Source organism: Podarcis pityusensis (assembly GCF_964106645.2).
Source record: "Podarcis pityusensis genome assembly, chromosome: 16".
NCBI classification, from domain to species: domain Eukaryota; kingdom Metazoa; phylum Chordata; class Lepidosauria; order Squamata; family Lacertidae; genus Podarcis; species Podarcis pityusensis.
Window position 1 is genome coordinate 34,028,138 of NC_138041.1, and position 25,787 is coordinate 34,053,924.

General features: G+C 40.0%; 1 protein-coding gene across 7 annotated transcripts in view; it reads right to left on the reverse strand.

Annotated features, from left to right (window-relative positions):
• The window catches only part of SFSWAP (splicing factor SWAP), a 104,725-nt gene extending 80,084 nt beyond the window's left edge, over positions 1–24,641 (reverse strand). For 3 of the 7 annotated variants that reach the window (XM_080985104.1, XM_080985103.1, XM_080985102.1), the window contains exons 1-7: positions 24,182–24,641; positions 19,647–19,816; positions 18,956–19,090; positions 14,297–14,385; positions 10,594–10,819; positions 9,086–9,192; positions 7,497–7,632 (exon numbers count right to left, since the gene is read on the reverse strand). In XM_080985104.1, the coding sequence (XP_080841230.1) occupies positions 7,497–7,632; positions 9,086–9,192; positions 10,594–10,819; positions 14,297–14,385; positions 18,956–19,090; positions 19,647–19,816; positions 24,182–24,468 (1,150 nt within the window). In that variant the 5' untranslated portion in view covers positions 24,469–24,641. Of the gene's footprint in view, positions 1–7,496; positions 7,633–9,085; positions 9,193–10,593; positions 10,820–14,296; positions 14,386–18,955 lie in introns of all 7 variants that reach the window. The other 4 variants (XM_080985108.1, XM_080985105.1, XM_080985107.1 and 1 more) reach the window with 4 other exon arrangements.
• Positions 24,642–25,787: the final 1,146 nt, after the last annotated feature.

Genomic DNA, 25,787 nt, shown 5'->3' on the forward strand with positions numbered 1-25,787 from the left:
TGGGAACAGTTATGGACCACAGGTATGAAATTTACGGCATGTAATGCCTTAAGAGAGAATATTATGAAAATGATATACAGGTGGTACATAACCCCAGTCAAGCTTGCGAAAATCTATCACTTGCCCGATAACAAATGTTGGAAATGTAAAGAAACTGAAGGTACATTTTTTCACCTTTGGTGGACGTGCCCAAAGATTAAGGCTTTCTGGGAAATGATATATAATGAATTAAAAAAGGTATTTAAGTATACCTTCCCTAAGAAACCAGAGGTCTTTCTCCTGGGCATAGTCGGCCAAATGGTGGTAAAGAAGGATAGAACTTTCTTTATGTATGCAACAACAGCAGCAAGAATACTCATCGCAAAGTATTGGAAGACACAAGAACTTCCCACGCTGGAGGAATGGCAGATGAAACTTATGGACTATATGGAATTGGCGGAAATGACTGGTAGAATCCGTGACCAGGGAGAAGAGTCGATGGAGGAAGACTGGAAGAAATTCAAAGATTATCTTCAGAAACACTGTAAAATTAGAGTGATGTTGGACTGAAAACAAGTGGTTTCCAGCTGCACAGGTTAAAGTTAAGGATAGATTAAGATTAAAGATCAAGATTAAAGATGTTTAAAGAAATGGAAATTTGATATTAAAAGGGAAAAATTTAAAGTTATATGATATTAAGATCAAGGATTAGGTTTAAAAAAAAGTTGAAGTTATATATTTTAACATTTTATTAAATTAAAGATTGGGATTAAAAAAGTGGAAAAGAAACTGCTGGACAAATAATGTGGACTGGAATACAAAAGAGGGAGGTTTGAGGAAGTCTAGAAAATAAGTAATGTAAAATTGGAAATGGAAAAGAGAGTTTGTTTTTAATTGTTGTGTTTTGTGTTTTTATTGTTAAGTTTTGTATTGTTTTTTGTGTGTGTTGTTTTTTTTTGTTTTGTTGTTTTAAACTTTAATAAAAAATTATTATTAAAAAAAAAATAAACTTCTTCCAGCAAAGAAGCTCTTTGACGCCTAGTCTCCTCCTACTCTCTCTGCGCGAAAGCCTTCTACGCAAGGAGGGCGTAGGCAGCGGAGGACCTCTACTCTCCCCGCTGGTCCCCGGCAAGGAGTCATGGGACCGCCTTGCCGCTTCCCCCATCTGCCCCCCTTCTCCACTGGTGCTACGCTGATTCTCTTCCCCAGCAGATGGGCTGCCTCTCCCACTCCCGGGACGCTCTCCAGAATCCCTCTGGATTTTGCTCTCTTCCTCCGGCACTGATGGCAGTTCCCTGACAGTTTCCTATGACTTTTCAGTGACTGCATGTACAAATAGCAAACATCTCCAACCATTTTGATCTTCAAGCAAAAAATTGTTAAAGCCTTGAAAACCAAATGTTCACAAACCCACACAAAATACAACTCAATTCTCTACAATGTAGACTGGCATACTGAAATTAAAATATATGCTTTGTGGTGATTAGACTACATTTTCCCATTCTGTCTTTCAGATACCACTTTCATTTTATTATGTCTTCAGGGATTTTTTATCAACGCTGTAGGAAATTAGCATAACTAAGAAAATTAGGTTTAGGCAAAATGATAGAGGAATCACTTATTAAGACAACTATTTGGTGATTAGCATTACGACCTTCATTCATTTGGCCCTTAACTCACTATAATATTTAATATGCAGTAAACGACTATGCCACTGATAATACAGAACAGATAGAAATAACATGGTCACATTAGTTATTCCTTTGAGAAAACTATAAACATAAGAAACTCTGTCTTTGTCTTTACTTAAATCAATATTTTCCTCAATGGAAACAAATGCAAACAATAAAGAGAGCAAAAGACACATTCTTCACTTGAAAGAAGAGTGTAAGAAAGAGTAAGACTCCAGGGAAATACATCTATCATTTCATGCTTTACTCTCAAAATGTTAGCACCTACCGTCTTTTTCGCTCTATAGGACGCACCAGACCACAAGACGCACTTAGTTTTTGGAGGAGGAAAACAAGGAAAAAAATATTCTGAATCTCAGAAGCCAGAACAGCAAGAGGGATCGCTGCGCAGTGAAAGCAGCAATCCCTCTTGCTGTTCTGGCTTCTGGGATAGCTGCGCAGCCAGCATTTGCTCCATAAGACGCACACACATTTCCCCTTACTTTTTAGGAGGGAAAAAGTGAGTCTTATAGAGCAAAAAATACGGTATATGGTATATTATATGAAGTTAATGGATATTTAAAATTTCTTGCTGAATAGCCAACTTTTAGGAAAACAATCTGTATATGCTCTGAAGATTAACACATTACAAATACAATACACAAGAGTGGATGCTCCTGGTCTAGAACAATAGAGTACACTCAAACAGTTCCTTGTTTTCATGAGTTTTCTTATTAGCACAGGGTCATAGCTATATCCCGAAAACCTTTAAATGCAACAAATCTGCACCCAGCCTTCCTTTCTACAAGAAATGGCATCCTAAACATCGCGGCTTCAGGAAGAAACAGGAATGAACTGACTATGAACTAGAAGATTGATTTTAAAATGCCTAGGACTAAACTGTAATACAGTGATTGCCAAATTTACTGGGCCCATGGGGTCATCTACAAACTGCAGAAAGCGCAGTGAGCACCACCACCACCACAATTCCCTGCAACCTATTTTACTGGTTACAATCTGATGCATCTTTCAAGCATACACGTAATTTCAGCAAGAGGGAGGCAGGGTATCCTGTGGGCAGCACGAACTACCTCTCTAGGCACACTGCATTTCAACCCCTGCTATAAGCAGGCACTTACAATTAATAAAAGTTACAGAAACCTTTTAAACAGCAATACTGTTAATGTAAACATATCCCCATAAAACTGATGTAACAGGAACTAACACTAATTAGTAAACTTTTGTAACCACATTTGTGTTTGAAGCCCAGAGTCATTTCTGCAGAGCAATGGACCAATATTTAAAACACTGCAGTCAACACTAGTTAATCACTTGTGTTGATTATCATTTTAAATATATGGGCTTAAAGCAGACCTAAGGGAGGGGCAACTACCTATCTTTGTTGGACTCAATTCCAAATTTCTGCTGAGTCTAGGGAAGGATTTAAAAAACTTGACAGTTTACTCCATTTCCCATGCAATCTCCACTTATTTAATATAACAAGATGCCATATTATTTCCTGCACATCACGCCCAAAGATGCATCACAACAGACATTACTACAAACAGCAGTATCTGCCAAGCCAATTCCTTCTGTGGCTGCAAGTAGAGATGAAAATACCATGTGTAAATGGGACATTGCCTGTCACTACTGTAGGAAATTCTTCACTGTGTCACCTGTAACAAAACTAAATGGCACTGATCCTGTTCTCACTGAAGTCAATGAGAAATTTACTATTCGTTGCAAATCAGAGCAGTTTTGTTAACGGCCTAGAGAGACAGCCTTGTGGATTATGCTACATGCTTTTAAAAGACCGATTTGCAGGTTGACATCCCCCCCCCCCACTGAACTCTTCCATTTGTCTCGAAATATCAGCTGCAAGCACTTTCTCAATTGATTTATCCATTTCCCAAGGTTATCTTGTCTTACTGTAGCTTGTGCAAGTTTGTCTAGAAGTATTATCTATAAAAATGCTAGGCTGTTACTTCCAACCAAGAGCAAAGTTCCATGAGTATAAAAATATACACCTGTATATCACATTATCCTAGATACTTTATCCTTTCCTCAGTTAAACTGCTCAACTTATTTATAATATAATCACTTACACACTATTACAGGCCAGAGAATGTACATTTTTGAACAAACAGGTTTTTTTTTCAGAGGCAGGTGTATGTGTGAGAAGACTGCACTTTGAAATCATTGATAGGTTCTGAATACAGTTTTGAGATTAATTGTCTATCTTTATTTCCAAGCTGCCCAACTCTTCCATGTTTTAAAACACTTATTGATTAGTTATTTAAATGAGACACAAGTACTTTCAATGAGGCTACTTAATATGTAATTGGTTATGAACAGGGTCATGTGTACTTCATAGTGCCGTGCAAGTGGAAATTTGGTACTAAATGGTACCCAGAGCACCTCGGGTTTTTTCTTTTTATAATATTACAAGTTTGCAACCTGTAAAAGATCAAGTATCTGTATTAGGCACAGCACACCAAGTAGGATGGACTTGACATTCATTTACTCTTGTATTTATTTACTACCGTTCCTCTATGATGGAACCGAGGACAGTTGTTCTTACTGTAAAAGGTATTTCACTGTGAATGTACAAAGGGCACCAAGTGGGTTGCGTTTTGCACCAAGTTTGTCCTCTCCCTCCTGACTTCCATTGCCAAACCTAGGGCCTTACCGTTTGTACATCCCATTTAGAGACCTCTTACATCCACAGGTGGAAGAGGCATTGTATTCAGAACCATCCCTGCATAGCTTCAGCTGCATCATACACCATATGGGTGTAAGAAGAGGCCTGCTAGGTCTAGTCCAGAATTTCATAACAAGCCAGTTGCCCATGTGAAGTCCACAAACAGGACTTGAGTGTCACAGCACTCTCCCTACTTGTGATTCCCAGTGACTGACATTCAGAGGCATACGGTCTCCAACAGTGTATGTGATCCATACAAAAACTGTTTTGCATATAATCTGACAGAGTGTAATTTCATCTTGTTAAAAGACAAAGAACAGAAGATCTCTGGTAAAGGGATGAAGGCTCAAATGGTAGTGGGGCCATACCTTTTTGTTTCAGGCCATAGGTGTTCTTCTCTATGGAGTGGACAGAACTTTTGAGGTGGGAGGAGTAAGGTGAATTGCCATGTTCTACCTCCACTGTTGGGAGACTGTATGCTTGTAGCCATTCACCTCAATCCTCCCACCTCGGAGTCCTCTCCACTCCACAGAGAAGAACTGAGCTGAATGGGTAATGTCATGACCTGGGACTTAAACTGCAGATCAACTGCAGATGACTGTCCAACACCTATGGCCTGGAACGAAAATGTATGACCAATGCCTTGCAAAGCAGCAGCAATGGCTGTAAGTATACCAAGAACATATAGCATCAAGCAACAGGGTTTCAGGACCCTATGTAGCCCCTTACCACCCCACTACCATTTGGTTAACTTATGTAGGCTACATCATTGTGATTTATGGCACTCAAGTCATAATGCCCTACATTTGCCTTAGCTAAACTGAACTATTGTCTATACAAGCACAGTACTGTATCTGCAGATCAGCATGATTAGTAACCAGAAATTACAACCTTCAGTTACTATTTTTTTTAAGAAAAAAGAAAAGAAAAGAACAGAACACCACTGAGCAAAGGAAAGGCAATACATGAACCTTTGAGCCTTCATCCCTTTATCAAAGATCTTCTATTCTTCATCTTTTAACAAGATGAAATTACACTCAAATTATCTGCGGAACAATTTTTGTATGGATTGCATAATTAGAATCAGCAGCATATACGCTGAGTTTGCACTCTTCAAATCACTTTGAAATCGTCCTATTGACTACAGTGAAATAACACTAGAATTGCAATATTGAAGCGCTTTAGCCGACTGCAGTCTCACCAATAAAGCATTTTTGCTACTGTGTCACTACCAAGATTCCACAGAAACCCCTGAGCCTCAATTTCTGACATCTGATTGAATGTTTGCCGGAAAGTATATTTTTGTGTACATTAAAAACAATCATTCAAGTGAGCTCTCTTCCTTGCAGCAACAGTCAACCTAAACATGCAGTACTGAAATTTATATGCTGTTCAGAACAATTGCATGTTTTATTCTCTAGCTACAGATCAGAAACATACTTTCAAAAGGAGGTCAGAATTGTTTTTCTGACAGTCTGACCAGTTTTGTTTTTCATAATGTGCTCATGAGATAGCCATGCCAACTTTTATCAATAACTGTCTACTGTCGCAAGACAAGCATGTTTCTTGAGAGCTACTTTGATAAAAGTGTTTCTTCTAGCTGACCTCTGCATGGTGAAAATGAAAGACTGTAAACTCCCAACCTCTCTTCTAATGTGCAGGAAAGGCAATAACTAAAGTACAAGAACTACACATTTATTTTATTCAAAATAAATGCCGGACCTCATGATTCAACCGCTGCTTTCCACACCGAGTGAAAGCATGCAAAACAAGTCCAAATTGTGGACTGGGGCACACTAATCTCTTGAAAGAGAAGAGTGCCTCCTAAAAATAGGCCATCTTGCAAGTCTCGTTTATGTATACTACAACTTCCATGATGCTTGGGATAGCCAGTGGCAGGGGGGTGGGGACGGAGAGGCACCATGCGGTATCGATCGTTCTTCAATTCCAATATACAGATAGTGTCACCATCGTGAGATATTAACAATGCACCAAAACTGCATCATGCAACTAACTGATAAATAGGGGAATCCTGAAACAGCACTATTGGCCAGAGCGCACAATCCTATTTCTAGGTACTGGCTGACTGACTGGGCAAAGGGTACGGTCAGATACTAGAAAGCAATATTGAATCCTATATCCAGGGGCTCTGAAGAGGTGCCTGCCTTTATCTGGAATCTCATCAAGAAAACATGCTTTCATTTGAGTGTATAAGGCCTCCTATTTCAACCTATTTTAAAAAAATTGCCACACATGCCCATGGAATCCGAAGTCTGGTACACATAGCCAAAGGTTTCTTAAACAAGTTAGGAACAGAAAACTAAATTATGCTCTTGAGGAAGAAGAAGAGGAGTTTGGATTTGATATCCCGCTTTATCACTACCCGAAGGAGTGTCAAAGCGGCTAACATTCTCCTTTCCCTTCCTCCCCCACAACAAACACTCTGTGAGGTGAGTGAGGCTGAGTGACTTCAGAGAAGTGTGATTAGCCCAAGGTCACCCAGCAGCTGCATGTGGAGGAGCGGAGATGCGAACCCGGTTCACCAGATTACGAGTCCACCGCTCTTAACCACTACACCACACTGGCTCTCCATTTTTGCTGAAGTTTCAAAGACAGCAACACCTCTTTCATGCCTTCAAGCACAATCTGAAAACGCTCATCATTCAATCAAATGTTAATTCTGTCTTTCACTGAATACATTAACCATGGCGTTACCTACTTCGCCCTACATGCCTGAATACATTTTCATACCGATCAAATATCCAAGTCACTCTGAACCTCTCGGAAAACTGGGAATATATATTCCCAAAGGAAAATTGTCAGCGTCTCCAAAGCAAGCATTAGTTTGATCTTATACACAATGGGCACCTATGCTCCTGCTGAAAACAAAAACTGGCCTTTAAAATGCAACTTTGCAGAGCAGACAGCAGATCAATTAGAAACGACAAGAGAATTCTATTCATGTCTCCAAACCTGACAGATACATTAAGGGAGCTTGACTGAACATGTGAAGGAAAAACTGTTGAGCCAACAATGGCACATCTACTAAATACTATTTAGTGATTATTAGTACTGCCTCTCCTAGCTCCTGTTAATAAATAAAAAACCTTCTCACATGCTTAATCCGCTTATCCCAATGTACTTACGATCTGAAGAATACTCTATTTGTGACGACTGAACAGCTGCTCCTTCAGCTGGCTGTGGGGCAGCCAAGTTATTGTCAGCCTGAGCCTTGCGAACAAGCACTGCCAGTGGGTGATCAGGGTCCACCACCTTTAAAGGCTGATGGGGAAGGAAAGCAAAGCATGAAAAGTTCAAAATTTCTTTCTCAATGCCCCCACCCCACCCGATTCCTTGCCACTAATTTACCATATTGGCATTTTAAAAGGTTGCAAAAGGGGCACTTAAACTTTATATGCCTGGAATTGGTTTCAAAAGGCTTTGTAGAGTTGTGAATGTGATTATTATAAATTTGCAATAAAAGCTGTGAAGTTTATTATTCCCCATTAATACAATGCTTTAAAATTAAAATCGGCACAATCTTTGCCCAACCCATCCTACAAAGCACATCCCAGTTCTGCTTTACAAATTGGATAACAGGACAAGTGCAAGCACAATGGTAATACTATTAAATCCATGCTAACAAAAAGGTCACAAAGATGTCAGCAAGCTTTCAAGTTCATTAAAATGCTTCATCAGACTGGACTTTAAGAAAAAATGGGAAGGAAGAAAAAACATGTTGCTGGGCAAATCTTTAAAAAAGCCAAGTGTCTGCAAAACAAACGTGAAGCGGTGAGTGGGACAGCCCATAACATCTAATTCTATTTTAAGACTATTGCAAGCTGCAGACTTCTCCTCCAATACATCTCCGTTTTTGGTTTGTTTTTTAAATTGTTTAAGACTGAGCAAGAGTCTTGAAAGTTTGCTCACTAACATTTTAGTTAGTCCTACTACCATGTATTTATCCACAAGTGGATTTTCTAATGGAGTAACATGCCTATCTGCAATTTTTGTCTACTTTGGAGGAACAGTAATTTCAAAAGGCCACAACCTGTGGATTTAAGCCTGTCCTCAACAATATATGTCCCATCGTATTTGATCCAGGTCTACTATACGTATCCTAGAAATAGTGCAACTGAGGGATGGATTCTTTCACTGACATCTTAGTCCATAGAAGCTCAAAGATGAAATCATACTATTTTGCAAATGTAAATTACATACTGGCTCTATATACACATGTATCTTACTTACTGCACTTGATTAATCAATATAAATGTTTTTTTAACTCAGTCAATGTAATCAAGAAGAATCTTCTGTTTGACCTTGTGATTTATGACATCTGAGTCACTGAAATTATTTAAACAGCTATTTTATTTAAATATGTTTAATTAAAATAAAAAGTTTCTGATGGCAGCTAGAAAACACTGTGTTATCACTAGTCAAGATTCTAAAAGCTACACAACTCATTAAACAACTTGTTACACAACCCAAGGTAGGCTTTCAGGGCTTGTATATTCTAAAAAGCATCTCCCCAAGCTGCGTGGAGAACCCACTTGGGAATTTCAGAAACAGTTTGTGATACGCTACAGGGAGCTCTAATTCAGAGTATAAAATTCCAACTTAGGATTCAGGGAACTACTGTTTGTGAACACCTATCAACTTAGATGTCTCACAAAGAAAACAGGTGCTCAACAAGATATAAAACACTAAAATGAAATTTTGCATGCCGAAATACCTTCATAAGCTCTTCAAGTCTACTGTGCTTTTTAGAAGCAAAGAGGCTTGGGTGCAGGTAGTTATCTCCATCGTAGTCATCATCTTCATCATCAGTACCTCCTGCATCTGTTTAAAAATTGTATGGTTGTGTTTTATCATTTCAGAGATATTGAAGGGAGTGACTTGCAGGATATTAAAATTCACAGGCTATAGGTTTTATAAGGAAATCAATAATTATATCAAATTCATTCCCTAAGCCCTATATCTAAATCTTTCCAATGTATACATTAGATAAGTTGCACAGGAATGAAGTGTGAAATCCAAGGCTGCTGTCCTGCTCATGGAACAGCTTTTGTTCCAGTAGAGGCACCTGCTAATGTAAGAGAGGATAAATAATTCTCTCCTATTCCCCCTTCCCAATGCAGCTTCCTCTGCTCTATGAAAAAATCTGTTCCAGAGGATTAGAGGGCTGTCCAGAACAGCACAGAAGGAGGAATGGAGAGCTGCAGGAAATGCAACATTTCTTCTGAGTACAAACCAAGCCTGCAAACAGGAGGGTTACATTAGATTTCCCTCAAAAGCCTTTTAGACATCTGAATAGTGTGCATCTAATTTATGCCACCACACGTGGCCATAGCTGTGCATCTATATTTGCTCCTTGCATAACTTGCTACCTGTATGAGTCCTAATGAGTCCGCAATGATGTAGCCATGCAGAAGAGAATGAATGCACAGTATTCTCAACTTATTATTACAGTGATGCCCCGCAAGACGAATGCCTCGCAAGACAAAAAACACACTAGACGAAAGGGTTTTTCGTTTTTTGAGCTGCTTCGCAAGACGATTTTCCCTATGGGCTTGCTTCGCAAGACGGAAACGTCTTGCAAGTTTGTTTCCTTTTTCTTAACACCGTTAATACAGTTGCGACTTGACTTCGAGGAGCAACTCATAGAACGCGGTGTGGTAGCCTTTTTTGAGGTTTTTAAAGACTTTGGTGATTTTTGAAGCTTTTCCAAAACTTTCCCGACACCGTGCTTCGCAAGACAAAAAAAATCGCAAGACGACAAAACTCGCGGAACGAATTAATTTCGTCTTGCAAGGCACCACTGTATTATAGAACTACATATTACATACATTTACCGTGTTATTTAAATGATCTAACTTAGTTTTCTAACTGGTGTGTCAAGTACAATGCTTCCTGAAGGCCCGCTTTCTTATACCTTTAGGGGAGCCACATCAAATAGGTAAAGACTGAAGTTACTACTTTAGGTATTTTCAGGACAGATTTAAATTAAAAAGCAGCTTAGCTGAATATTAGGCTATGCCCTGGAAGCCCATTATTCTAACATATTTAAACTTCTCATAATTATCTGCCAGCAAGATACATAGCCTTTGGTAACTACATGTAATATTTACAACAATAATTAAGAGAACACTTCTCTTATCCATCAAGATGCTGGAATGATTTAGAAAGAAATGCATAAGCTGCTGCACAGCCAATGCCATTTTTAAAAAGTACTAAACTTACTTTTTTCCTCCTCTTTTTTCTTTTCTGAAGTGGCAGCATATCGCCCCTCCTTCATAGCTTTCTGAATAAACTTGTAGTAAGGGTTGAGGTAGTGGTCAAACCGCAAAAAGTCAAACTGAGAGTTCCGAGCTTGTTTTGCCTTCAGCATAATCTCAAACTGAGCCCCCTGCTTGCAGACGAAATTTGCAGTCCGTTCTATGATTGCATGCATTTTGGCTGTCGGTGGCTAGAAGAAGTGAAAATGATAAACTTGTGCAGTTTATCTTTTACAGAATCTGTCCACAGTTTCCCCTCCCCCATTGAAGCAAACACCCTCTAAATCAGAAGGATGTATCCCCACTTTTGAGAGCTTCACCACTTGAGATGAAAATAGCTAGTATATACTCCATTTTCTTAAACTCGAATACAAAGGCGAACATACAGTTTACAACTTAAGCTACTGGTGCCCACAGTATCTAGTAGCATTTAGAATTTCTGACTTACCAAACCTACTGGACACATGCATACAATCATATTTCAGCTTAAAAAGAGTGAGCCTTATTTTGCCAGAGGCAACCAATCTGAAACAAGCCAGGATAGTTTCTGGGTTTGGGTGTACAGTGGTACCTCGGGTTACATACGCTTCAGGTTACAGACTCCGCTAACCCAGAAATAGTACGTCGGATTAAGAACTTTGCTTCAAGGATGAGAACAAAAACCGTGCTCCAGCGGCACGGCGGCAGCGGGAGGCCCCATTAGCTAAAGTGGTGCTTCAGGTTAAGAACAGTTTCAGGTTAAGAACGGACCTCCGGAAATAATTAAGTACTTTACCCGAGGTACCACTGTAAAGGGATATTTTCTGGCATGTTTCCCAAATAGCGTGAAGAGAGGAGCAAATGAAACATACTGTTATCTCAATTTATTAAGGCATTATATGATCATCCAAACTAAAAAAAAAGGTAAGGTAAAGGACCCCTGGACGGTTAAGTCCAGTCAAAGGCAACTATGGGGTGCTGCGCTCATCTCGCTTCAGGCTGAGGGAGCCAGCATTTGTGCAGAGACAGCTTTCCAGGTCATGTGGCCAGCATGAATAAACCACTTCTGGTGGTAACTATGTTATTGAGGACTGGTAGAGACTCAAAACTCCTATCTACCTAGCACTGCAGAAATTCTACTTAATACACGGATGGTGGACCATGTTCAGCTTGGGGAGTGACAAGCTGTACAAGACCTTTCAAACAATGCTCCTAGACCTCATTTTACAAAATCTAGATTAGAAAGCTTGGGTAGCTGCAAATGCCAACTGCTCAGAAAGCAATCAAGATGCTCATATTAATCATGTTATTCATTTTTCTACACTCATTTTGGCTCCAGCATGCTTTCCCACAACAATAAACAACTATGATTCTTTTCCAATACAGGCACAGCTACTATCTAAATGAACTTCACAAGGACATACTTTCTGATGAGCAGTATTTATAGCAGAACATTAGTTTCAGAGCTGCCCATCATCTGCATGCCATGCACAGAGATGAACAATTAGAAGCATAATGCATATATATCCTAGACCCTCCTCAAACGGAGAAGAGAATGACTGCAATACTATCCACTATTGCTGACTATGACAACTTAGCCTTCTAAGAACAAAACCATTCAAAGAAATGTGTCATTTAAGAGCTTTAAGCGCTCTATGGCAGTACACTGCTCAGAGTTTTTGTTTAATTTTCCACTTCACTAGCTCTGTTTTCCTTAATTACTTACACAAGAGGCATTTTCATCCTCCTCTTTTTTTTTAAAAAAAAAAAGCACCTCCATAATTCTAAAATGATGCATTGCTACTGAAATCAGCCTTTTGCACAATTTCCTTTACACAGTTGGCATCAGATTTTATATCGACAGCTTCATGTGTTTCTTATGTAACAACTCAGCATAACTCCAATTGTGTGGTTACTTTAAAAAGCAACAGGGGAACAATATTTGAGGAAAAGAATTACAAGATGATGAATCCATACTGACAAATCTAACTCAAGGACATGTGCAATAGTTGAAAAGACCTTAAAACACACATTTTTGTGATATATACCTGCTTTTGTGGCAAGATTAAGAAGAAAAAAACCCCCAGTAAATAGTGCAGATATTGACTGAAAGACATTACAGGTTGTCTTATATGGCAGGTATGATTGCTAGCACTACTGATACGTCAGTAAAAAATGACCTGTAAAAAATGCTTTCGGATGCAACTACAGATATGGCAGAAGCCTACACACTACAACCTAATGCTGATTATCCCTGAACAGTACTGGGGACTTTGGCAGTTCCTAATGTCTACAGGAAACACACTGTCTTCAGATTCTTAAGATGGTGAAGCATAGTCTTATTAAGCTGTGCTAAAACATTTGCACAGTCTACACACATAAAGATGACCAAACAGCAAAACTATTTCCTGCAATTTATCAGAGTTAAAAACGACATTGTTCAGGCCTATGCATGTTGGACTTCACATGTGTAGGCACCATCCAAACACTGCATCCAATGTATGGGTGATCAGATTTGCAATAGGTGCTGAAAGACAGTAGGTGGGCAAAGACACAGAAGTGACCTGATTTCATTGCCTACCTCTGCATTCTTTCAGCAAAATCTGCATCAATAGGACACTGAAGAATTTCCAAAGGAAAACATGATTAGATATGTTAGCTGAAGCACATCTATTGTTGTTATCTATATTAAAAAAAAAATCTTCAGCTCCTGCCTGTTCTACCCTAAGATACCTAATAGCAAATGTCTGTTCAGTTAAATTGTGGAACCAAGTACACCGCTGTTGTTTTTTCAATTTAAAGTTAAGAATCCATCAACAAGTTGTTAATCCATTCCATGCTGTTAATCAGCTTCACGCTGTTAAGGGAGCAATCCTGACAGCAGGTTAACACTTTTAGTGTTGGATTTGTCAAGAATCCACTTTGCAAGGTGTTTAATATACTGGAATTCATAAATGTGTATTTCACATTATTTCAGCTGTTCAATAAATATGCTAGACCAGCATTTCCCAAATTTAGGAAACTCTAACTTAACATGGACTTTTGGTTCATTTAACCCTCCAGAAAAGTCTGGAGTGTGTAAAGAATTACTCGACACTTGAGAAGCAACGGAGAACCTTTTCCAGTCTGGTGCCCTATTTCCCATCCTGGTCAGCCTTCCCAGGGGCTGCATGCCAGAGCTACAAATATCCCCAACTGAAAACCTGGAGGGCTGCTGCCAGCAACGGTACACAATACTGAGCTAGATGGAACAATGGTCTGACTCAGTGCAAGGCAACTTCCCATATACCAATATAGCAAGCAGCAGCCTCTACTGCGGACTCGGTGCAACACAAGTACTCCCCTCCTAGCACACTGTTTCCCCAGGAGACAGTTTAGGAATTAATACGGGAAACATTTAACAGCCAGATCCTGTGCATATTTACTTGGGAGCAGGTCACCCAGTGTTCAATGAGGCATACTGCCAGGTGTGTATATGATTTGAGCCTAAGTCTGCTGATTTCAATTAAGACCAAGCACTGAGCAGCATGACTTCTGACAAGATTCCTAGGAAGATTTTACAATACATTTTTTTAGAATTGGTTGCCAAACGCTTTCTGCATAACAAGTAATTCCAGAAAAACAAAAACTCAGTCATTTCAAAAATGTTTCAGATATGACATTGAAACACATACACATACTACACTTACCAGCTCCACGTCAGAAGGTACAGTCAGTCCCAAAGGAGCAACAAATGGTTCTTCATTTTCCTCTACATGTTCTGCCTTGGCCGCAGCAGCTATTAATAAGAAAATGATATAACAGCTAGTTTTGCAATCTGAACACAACACACATAAACCATAGCATAAGCATTCTTAACATGTCTGACAGTCAATTTTTTCCTACATATTTTAATGCTTTTTATAATTCCAATTTTTGTTTCATAGTTTCTATTTGGTTGGCCTATCCTTGCCACCAAAAAATCTCAAAATATGCCTGTGATTAATTGTGCAGTTATGAACAGCAAATAAAGTCAGATTGTCAGGGTTTATTTACAACAGAAACATTCAAACCACCCAGGAACTTCATAGCAATTCCCACTCCACCCCCCACAAACGGCAGATAATCTAACTAAAAATCCACACGTGCCGCAGACAGTCTACTACATATATTATCTTTGGGGTTCTTTTTTCTGGACTGTAATTAAGCTCTCAACCTCACCACCTGAAATACACACATCTTTACAAAGAAGGATGGCAGAAATTATATCTCTTTGTATCTCAAAGCAATTAAACCATCACAGCAAGACTGTGTTTCCTGGAACTGACATAGAACACCTGCAATGAAGTGACTTTCCAGCATACATGGTTCATGGGATCAGAACCAATTAATAAGAGGAAAATGTTCTCTTCAAAGTGTATATGCAACCATATTATTTCAAAATGGCTAGAAATAAATCTTTTGTGCAAATCTTGATACAATCCACCTTCTGGGTTTTGAACTGATTGTTCTCCCTGCCCCCTGCCTCTTCCTATCCTACAATTCTCATTCCTTTCAACTCAATTAGTATCAGTAAACAGAGAGGCTCACCAGTACAATGGCACCTAGTCCTTTAATGCATGTAATCTTAAAGCATTCTTAAGAATACAACAAAAAGCACAGAGGTGCAGTTAATAAATAATGCCATTAAACTTCACCCAATGTTTACTATACTTCAAGCCAGATCTGCACTGGTTTTCACTTGCTTTTCTTTTTAAAGACACTTGCTCCCTCCCCTGCCCGCCTCCCCATCATCTGAAAGGCTTCTCCAGAGGGCGGGGGACCCTCCTGAGCCAGCATAGGATGGGCACAGAGGGCTGCAGAGGAACAAGAGAAAAGGTCTCTTTAAATCAAGCAAAGGCAACCTGTGTGAGTGCTTTTGTGACAACCTAAAACCACAGTGGGCACACATAGTGTTAACAACCTGAGTTCTTAACACAGAATTGGTATGTCGCCTCCCCTCCCCTTTGTGAATTCTCACAGCCATAATTAACACCAATCCCGCTCAACCAGAGTTTGGAGCTATCTAATAAGGACACAAAAGGATACCAAACTTGACAACAAAAGAATTTCATGGAAATGTTTTTGACATTGCTATATCGTTCTAATACACCCATGACTTTTCATTTGCTGTAGAGTCAGATATGCCGCCATTATACAAAATGGTCCCTACTGACAGACGGTATAGGTCATATGATTATGATACACAAAATCAATGGGCTCAGGAACACCTCAGAATAGGATTGCCCTGGGATGGCACAGCTGAAAGGCATCACATTGGCCAGGGAACCAAGGAAGAACATAAAGGAAAGAGACAGCTCAACCAGCCCCATCCACTGGCCAGAGATAAAATCATATGCAGGGAGCTTGCTTTCCACACCCAGAAATAACTCGATTCATTCAACTGCCAGTTGCACAGAGGCTGCAAAAACATGGGGAATGGGCACATGGGTCCCATCTATCAGCCAAAAGGAACAAGAACCTATTGCTATTCAAATGAGAACTCAAGCAAGGGGGAAATCGTCCCGGCCTCATATGGCTACATGCCTGCTTACAGCATACTACTTAATTCTAAGTTTTGAAGAAGAGAGTTCCCTCTATCCTTTCCCATGACTCCCCTTCCCTTATGTGCCTTGTCCTTTTAATTTGTTAGCCTGGTGGCCAGGCCTGATTATTTTGCTTTAATTATTATTGATGTAAACCACTTTGGGACCCAATTGTCAGAAAACCTGGAGAAAGATAAAGCAGATAAAGAATCAGATTTCTGCTTAAATTGTAGAATTCTGTGCTACACTGACTTAACTATTATGGTACAACACAAGCCAAAAGAGCTGGGAAGTGTTGAGTCTGCTTTTTGTCCTAAATCTGCAGGGACTGCAAGACATGGAGCAGATGAAGAGACTTAACCTCCCTACACTTCTCAAATATTTTCAACAGTTTCCTGCAAAGCTACTGTTCTACCTCCTGTTTAGGAAAACACTTTGAGACAACTAAGTTCACTACAGGGAGCCTGCTTTAATGATCTGCCTTAAGAACATGTTTCACTCCAGTGGCGCTAAAAACTCTAGAAGTGTGTTGTAAGATTTGACACAACAGTGAGTCTTGCCATTACCAAGTGTTAAAAGCGTTTTGAGTTTCTCAAAGAGCGTCTAGGGTAGGGAAACCAAACATGTTAATTGAACAAAAAAAACAGCTACTTCTTTGCCCTTTAAAATTCTGACTCGCTATTCTCAAATAGGATTTAGATAACCTGAACAACCTGGGCCATAACTAACTAACTTTTTTTTTTTAAGCGTTTATTTATTTTCCAATAAAAACATCCAATTAACATATCAAATCAGATCCAATAAAAATAAAAAACTAAAATAAAAAGGTCCAATTGTCTTCCAAATTGTAATAATTTTGTTTTGACTTCCCACGGTCTGAATTTCGAAGCGCATTCAACATCATAGTCCTGCCTCTCATCATCCTCAATGTTATTCATAATTCCATGTCCGATTTTTCCCTTCCACATTTTGACTCTGGTTCTATGATCCTCATTCATTCGTGGGAGACGCCATTTTGTCCTTTGTTTTCGTCTTTAACAGACATTTCCGGTCTTAGAAGAGAAGTGGCTGCGAGTAGATCCCAATTATATATGAAAGTCCATCTGAACTCACTTTTTGAAGAGCAATTTAAGTTCTTAATGAGACTTGGCATGCATTACGGATTGTTGATGTTAAGGATAAAAGAATGGTTTTTTTACATATCAAGCCCCTCCACATTCCAAACGTCATGATGAGGATCTCTTTGAAGTTCAATCTTTTGCACCAGAGACTGTACATACTGCAGGTTTTTTCCAGCTTCTTCAATTCAGAGCGTGTCTGTTTGTTTTCCAAATCTTTATATTTTCCCAAACAGATGCGCCCGGCTATGGGGTGGCGTCGCAGGAGTGTCAACCGTCCCTAGCTCCGTGACCCAGTGCCCCTGCCGTCTGCCACATCGGCAATCTGGGGCAGACCGCGGGTCGTTGAGACAGTCCTCCCCTGCCCTGGGGAGGCTGCCAGGGCTAATTACCCCCATATCAGCCCTGAATTATCGGAACGGCTGAAGTCCGATTGTGTGGGATCAGCCATTTTCCACCGCCGGAAACAGGAAGAGCTAACTAACTAACTAACTGTTCCCCTTGCCTTCATCCACAGGTAGTTTTGGCAGCAACAAAAACAGAGTTCTTACCAAAAGCTGACAATCACTACAGAGTTCTCTTGTTTCTGACTGCATAGAAAATTCCTGTGTGTTTGTAAAAGAATACTGAGCTTCTGTACTGCATCAAAGCAATTCTCTCTCAGGAGAGGGTATTTAAAATAACCACACATTTGATATTCTATGACAAGGCAGAATCCTCCCAGAAAGCTTTTGCAGCCTTGAATAATTTCATTTCAGTTTGTCCATGTGTCTCCATTGATTAACGTAAGTAAACATGGTCAACTATAACAAAAAATGAAATACTGAAGAAGGGAATTGTAATTTTTAAAACTAACATTATACATTTGATAGATCTTGATTAATATGAAGTTTTCTGTTTTTGTATTTAATTTTATTACTTTTAGAGGCCAGCATTTATTTTTTTTTAATACAACCTTCTAATTTCTAGGATGAATGTGTTAATTACATGTTATACAATTAACAAGCCCTTTCCCAACTTCAATAATTCTTGTCCAGCTGAAGTTCCCAGAAAAGAAACACAAAGGGAAATAAAAAACTTTGTGTTGAGGTTAATGCATGACTCTTTGATAATCACCAAAAGATTTTAAAAACTACTAAATAAATAAAGACAAGCAATAAAGGTGAATTACTTAAAAAAAAAAAAGGCAAAACCATTTGAACTCTCGACTCCTTGCTATTAATACAAAACTAAAGGCTTCAGAATGAAGTTCATGCCTACCTTTGCTACTACTTGTCTTTCCTCAAATCAGAATGGAGTATCAGTTGCCATCCAAATGCTGCTGAACTACAACTCCAAGCACCCCTGATCACTGGCTATGTTGGCTGGGGCTGATCACTGGAGTTCAACAACCTTTGAATAGGCACAGGTTTCTCATTCCTGCTTTAGAGGGACATCTCTGGCATCCATAACATTGGAGTCCCCAGGAAACACAGAAAATAACAGTTTGCCTATTTGCATAATGACAAAACTCTCAGTTTGCTCAGATAGTTTTACAAATGGCATGGGATGATAATGCATCTTCAAAAAGATTGTTCTTTCTAGATCTCTCATACAGTTCACATGCTGAGCCTGAAAGTATTTTTCCTGAAGAAGGTAGTCTCCCTAATAATCCATAGAATCTTACCTTTTGCTTTTGAAGGCTGTTCCTCCTCCTCAGTGGGCTCCGAAGGATCATAATAATCACTACTGTAAGTGAATCCCACTGCATTATAGGTCCCGTCTTCTGCCAAAGCTTCACTCAGTCTCTTATATTCTTCCTCTTGAATAAAAATGCAAAATTCAATTAAAAAATGAACACAAAACTCCCACAAGACTTTTATTTTTTCAAAGTATGTTAATGGTTTGAAACCTAACATTCAACCACAACCATTTACAGCAAATGCACCACACAGGTCATCTGTGGTCACTGAGACTTGTGTCAGCCCCAGAGGGCAGAAGGCATATGCTTTTTTTGGTTTTGTCTGGATGATCGGTTTTCTCCTGCTGAGATAAGTGTCTTAAGAGTTAAATCATTCTACTTATAACAAAGACAAAGACATGAACTTTTTAATTGATACAATACTGTTAAAGAAGAACAGTTAAAAGTGTCTCAATTCTCAGCCTGCCCTCAAAACTTGGGCAAATTCTGTGTGGCTCTACATATAAACTATCCTGAGGTCCTCTCAGATACGCAAAGACGCTTGCTTTTCGAATCCACTGGGTACTGTCAAAATAATATCAGAAAGAGTGAGTATATAATGAGTGGGAACGAATTTTTAAAAAAGTTATTTTCAATTAAATGTGTTCTAACTCAGGAAGTTGTCCTTGAGCAATACCTTGCCTTGCCTCCTCCTCAAGCAAGTCCGTACGCAAGGCTAAATACCTCTCTTCATCACAGAGGGCTTCTATTCTAGCCTCCTCTTCAGACAACTGGTAATCTCTGTTCCATGTGGAATATTCAGCGTCATATTCAGAAAGGTCATGCAGGTGACCACGCCCATCATACCTGCAACATGAAAGATATGGTCAATGGAAGAACTTTGGGCTTTAGTTTCTGCCACTATACAAATACTTACCACACACATTTGAAAAAGAAGAAGATTTAATATGAATTAAATCAGTATTTTAATCTGACTAATCACTTCTCACCCACTACGATTTTTTTTTAAAATATAGGTTTCAAATCCCCCTTTAAGACTATTACAAAAGATCTTACTAGTTAAAAAAGAACCAATTCCTTCATTGTTCTTACCGTTTATGGTTCAACCATTCAACACCCTTGATAAAATACATATTTTTGTGGAAAGGCAATATGTTACATTTACACAAACCCAAATACATAAATACCTATCCGTAAGAACCAAACGGTCGCAATTTCCTCGCTTCTTTCTGCTAGTCTCGAACTCTCAGGAGAAATCTTCACCAAAGAAACTTGCGTCCATTGGAGGTAAAATCATGGCTAGGCTCGGCCCCTAGCCATTTGGCTGAGGAAAGAAGTGCTGATTATGTGATAGAGAGACACACATATATAGGAACAGTAACATATGTGCAATTTAAGGAGGTTCTCTACAGAGGGTACTAAAAATACCATAATGCTCAAGAGATACAGAAGTCTCCTTAAATACAGTTAAATGGTTTATTTTGGGCTTGTAAACAGCTTTTCATTTAGTCACCTTTGGCAAGTAAGAATCACCCTCAGGCAATCAAATATATTTTTGTAAACTGAAGTTTGTGCTACAAATGTATGATTGGCAAGTAGCTTAGTAAGCATTTTTATTGTCTAATAATTTCTGTGGAATTATTTGTGCAACATTGGTTTAGCTTAGTTTATTGACGAATGTTAGTAATAATCCAATGGTTTCCATGTGATTTGGAAAAAGTGAGTTGACACAGCAATGAATTCCACCAGTCCGAGATGGACACTGCATAAAAGTCTGACCAGCTTAAAATAAAAAATATCACAACAAGCAACAGATTACCAAAAGCATTTTCCCACAGGAATTTTGGCCTTGAATATCTCAATACCAATGTTATTTCATCTTCTGATGAAGATGAACAATTTTGGACTGCTCAAGATAAAAATGAGGATTCCTAGAAAAATATAAAAAATTTTCCTGCCCATCTGAAAGCTATTTTGTATTACAGTTGTGTGTATGTTTGTCAAACCTCCTTAATTTACAAATGTAGATTGTTTACTTTATAGGCCATGAGCATATGCTACAATTTGCTCCCACCGTTCTTCACAGCTGATTCATTCCAGACTACAAGCTGCCCAATAAGTGTGTGTGTGTCCCCACCCCTAACCCTACTGAAAATTCCACCAGCACATAAGACACTTGAATTTACAATGCTATTCAATTTGCTTAGCATGGAACCAAATTCCAACCAATAATCAATTTATCACTTCATCACCAATCCTTCAAACAAAAAACACTTGTTTGGTTGTGTACCTGGAAAAAGAAACTTTATTATCTAGTATCTATAGAGGTTTTCTGTATACAATTCATTTTCAGTCTTTACTGGCATACAATGGTCCTTTACAGAAATTGCCACGGAAAGTAATTTGTCATGTGCTTTGCCTAAGTTCAAGAGTGCTATCACTTTGGGATTATTTATCATAACATAAAAATTAGTTTTCAATTTGGGGCTTTGTGTGAAATTGAAACGGAAGGAGCAAACATTTACAATATGCCATGTGCCCCTTTTCAAACCAAAGTCATTCAGACTTTCCTGTGCTGAGTGTTATGGGGATTTCATCACTACTTAAAAATCTGGTTCAGTCTCCTTGTATATTAGTATTCGTGAAAAAGTCCCTACATAACCATCCACTAAAAGCACAGGCGGAAAATCCGCCAACACTGAGACAATCCAACCAGACACAAAGCTCCATTTAGAAGGTTTTGTTCAAAACCGAAAGCACTACCAAGCGTAAGGAAGATATACAAAGATTGCAGAAGCCATTACCTAAACATTGCAATCAGAAAGGTTTCCACAAGTCAAAAATCACTATCAGATTCTAATCCTACCAGTGCACCTCCAATCAGCAACATAATGAACCAAATTAGATAAACAGCAACATATGTAGCAGCTGCTTAAACATTTGCTGGCACATGCCAGAAGCAATACTAGATGTAAATGTTAAGAAGCAGGAATCGCAGGTTTGGGGTCCCTGTTGAGCTATGATGCTCATTCACTACAAAGCTATCACTATTCACCAACTTAACCTGCCTCACATGGGGTGTTGCAAAGATGTCACCTAGACAGCAGTGAAGGAAGAGTGAAACAGAAATAAGCTAAACAACAGAAGAGGCAGAATCTCAACAGTGATCTAGGGAAAAGGTCTTTTATTTTAGGGATGACACATCACCAACAGCTGAGTCCATCAGTCTACAGGTCTTGCTGGAAGTTAAGATGGAAAGGCATTTTCCATACAAAACATTCCAGGTACCATCACAAAACGTTCCAGCCAACAACACAATACCGAAAGGGATACATTCCAAAATTAGGCTACTTGAAAACCCATCTAAAACCCAAGGGAAAAGGAGACAAGTTATTTTGTTTATTTTCCAGTACACAAACAAAAAAGCTCGTCTTCGTTCAGTTCATAGGAGAAGCCATTATGAAGTTTGGTTTGAAAAGGAGATTATTCCCACCCCAGCATATATAAATATATATAATCATACACAACCCTCCTACAAGGGGGAGGGGGGCATTATATGTTAACCCTCTGCCAGGAAGGAAGTGAACATTGGGGGAGGCCAGAGGCTTCTAGAATTACCAATGGTCATCAAAAGTGAAGCCTGAATCCTATGTTGCAAGGAAGCACTTCTACCTAAGACTGGCCACTCCCCCCTCCCAAACTGAGTCCTGTGTCATCGTCCCCATCACTTCTATGGATCATGTATGATCACTGCCACCACCAAATCCAGAGGGGTAGCCACGTTGGTCTGCTACATCAACCACAGTAAGGAGCCCAGTGGCAGCTTAAAGATGAACAATTTTATTGTGGCGTAGACATCCATGGGCTTGAGCCCAAATACATAAAATGCTAGCCTTAGCTAGCAATGTGCTGTTGTTTTAACTTTAACCTAGTTGTTATTAATGGTTTTGTTCTTTTTAAATGCTGCTTTGGTCAAAAAAGATAAAGACCCAAAATTAAATACATGCACAGACACACACACACACACACACACAAATTCAGATATATATGGAAATTTGTCATTATCTGCCAAATGAGGACAAAGTGGGCTCCAGCCCATGGATGCTTATGCCTTGATAAATCTGTTCAACTTTAAAGTTAATTCCCTACTCCTTTTGGCATCACAAACAAATGACAGAAAGGAAGATTTTTGCACCCACCCAAAAGTAAAATAAGGGCAACAGGCTAGGAACTAAAGAACACTACTCTCTTTTAACTGCTCCATCAGTATAACCCTACATGTTTACTCAGAAGCAAGCACCACTGTACTTGATAGGTGCATAGTCCCAGATAATTAAGTGTGATCACAGCCTTAATAAAGACACTGAACCAGAGGTGGGGAAGGTGTAGCCTTCCCAAGATATTGCTAGGCTCAAACTGCATGGTCAGCAGTCAAGAGCGATGGGATTTATAGTCCCAAAAACATTTTTTGGTGGGGGCAGTATGCAGATTCCCCACTCCTGCCTTACTGTTAACTTTTGGGGGTGTTTTATCTCCTCCTTCCCTCGGTCGCTTTCTTAAACAGACCAACACAGCTGCCTGCAAAATTGGGTGATGAGAGTAAAACAATACTCTTCTTGTTCAATAAATAAAACAAAGCAAAATACAGGTGCCACATAATACCCATTCGTTTAGTGTGGCAGCACCTGCACTTTGGAACTCCCTGCCTATTGAGATCAAGCAGACACCTCCTTTTCACTGTAATTTTTCAGCGCTCTTGGAAACATTCCTGTTTAGACAAGTCTGCCCAGGTGCTTAGAAAGCAGAGGTGAATCTTAATACTTGTAGTATTTTAACTTCTCGCACAGCTGTGATCCCCCCTTTCTTTTTCCTGTTTTATCTTTCTGTACACTGTTTTGAGGTACTTGAAAAATATTCAAGCAGTGCATTAAATTTCATGAAATTAATAATAATCATCATCAAACCAATCAGCAACAACGAAAATAGTCCTCCATAGTGTATGTATATGTATGTATATATGTGTGTGTGTCGCCTTTTCCCTCTCTCCCCCCTAACCCCGCCCCCGGTCTCCCTTTATTAATCCTGCTTGGCAGAGGGTCGTTGAAAGCGTGACACGCAAGATACACGCATACACACACACGCATACACACACACCAAAAACCACGACAGAAAAAGAAGCGATAGGCGGGCGGGGGGTTGGCTTGCACCGACCTATCGATCATGATGGAGGGCTCTCCCATCCAAGGGATGAGGTGGCGGCCTTGCTCCTGCTGAAGGGCCTTCTCGTCGTCGCGGAACAGCTTGCACGCGTAGCCGAAGACGAGGAGCTCCACGCGGCCTCCTCCTCCTCCTCCGTCGCTGCTGCTGCTGCTACTGCCACCGCCGCTACTCGGACCCGCAGCCGCGGCCGCAGCAGGGCGCGACGCCGCCCCGCCGACCGACAGGATGGTCCGCGGCGCCGGCCCGGCCTCCGCCACGCTGCCCCGTCCCACGTACATCGCCGAGGCCTAGTCTTGCTCTCGCCCGAACCAAGGGGGGCGGGGGAGAAGTTAACTCGCCCGCCCGGTTTTCCCTTATCTCCCCGGACTCACGACGACGACGACTCCATCCCCCCTGACAGGCTCCTCTCAAGGCCCTGCAGCGTCGCCATTGCCCGAGACAAAATGGCGGCCGGGACGCTTCCGGCGGCTGAGGCGAACGCCGAGAGGGCAAAAAAAGAGAAAAGGAAGTCGGGCTTCAGCAGATTCGTCAGTTGGAAGAGGGGTAGGGTAGGGGTTTTCGAAGCCACAGCAAGAGGGGGCGGTTGCTTGAGGGGATGCGTGTCGTGCGGAGGGGATGAGGGAGAAAAGCGTGAATACGTACAGTACATTCTTAAAAGGAGCAGAGAGGGATAGTGGTGGCGAAAGTGCCGTCTTGAAAACGGGGTTTAAGAAAAGGGGTAAGCGGCTGGAGAGAGAGTAGAAAAGGTAAAGAGAGCTCCGGGGCGAGCCAGATGTTGTTAGACTACAATTCCCAGCATTCCTGGCTGTTGGACATTGCTGGCTGGGGCTGATGGGAGTTGGAGTACAGGCATATCTGGCGGTCCATCAATTGCCGTCCTTGCTACAAAGCAGAGATGCCAATGTGGGGTTGTTGTTGTTTGGCGCAGTATATTCTTTCCCCCCTGTGTTTATTTTTTATATATATTAATTTCGACTGTAAATAAATGGAGCAACGTAAAGGGGGATTTATTTTTTTATTTTATTTTTAAAATGTTGTCATCTTTCATCCAAAGATCACAGGGTAGTTTGCAATTGCAGCAGAAAAAATACGGGAATGGGAACTTTTCTACTGCAAAGCCTGCTATACGTTAAAAGATAATATTATGAAAATGATATATAGGTGGTATTTGACGCCGAGCAACTTAGCAAAAAAGTGTAAATCAGAATCAGGTATTTGCTGGAAATGTCAAGAAACAGAGGAAACATTTTACCCTATGTGGTGGACATGTGAATTAGTTAAGGACTTCTGGGAGATTATATATAATGAAATGAAAAAAATGTGCAAAAGGTGTTTTGTAAAAAGACCAGAAGCCTTGCTTTTAGGAATAGTAGGGTCAGATGTCCACAGAGATAGAAAGAATTCGTTTCTCTATACAACCATGGCAGCCCAGATGAAAATATGTTCAGAAATGGAGGGAGGGAACAGTACCAATGAGGGAGGAGTGGCAGGTGAAACTGATGGAGTATGTAGAATTCACAAACCTAACTCACAGAATAAGAGAACAGGAAGAAAGAATTTTCAGAGAAGATTGGAAAATGCTTGTAGAATATCTGAA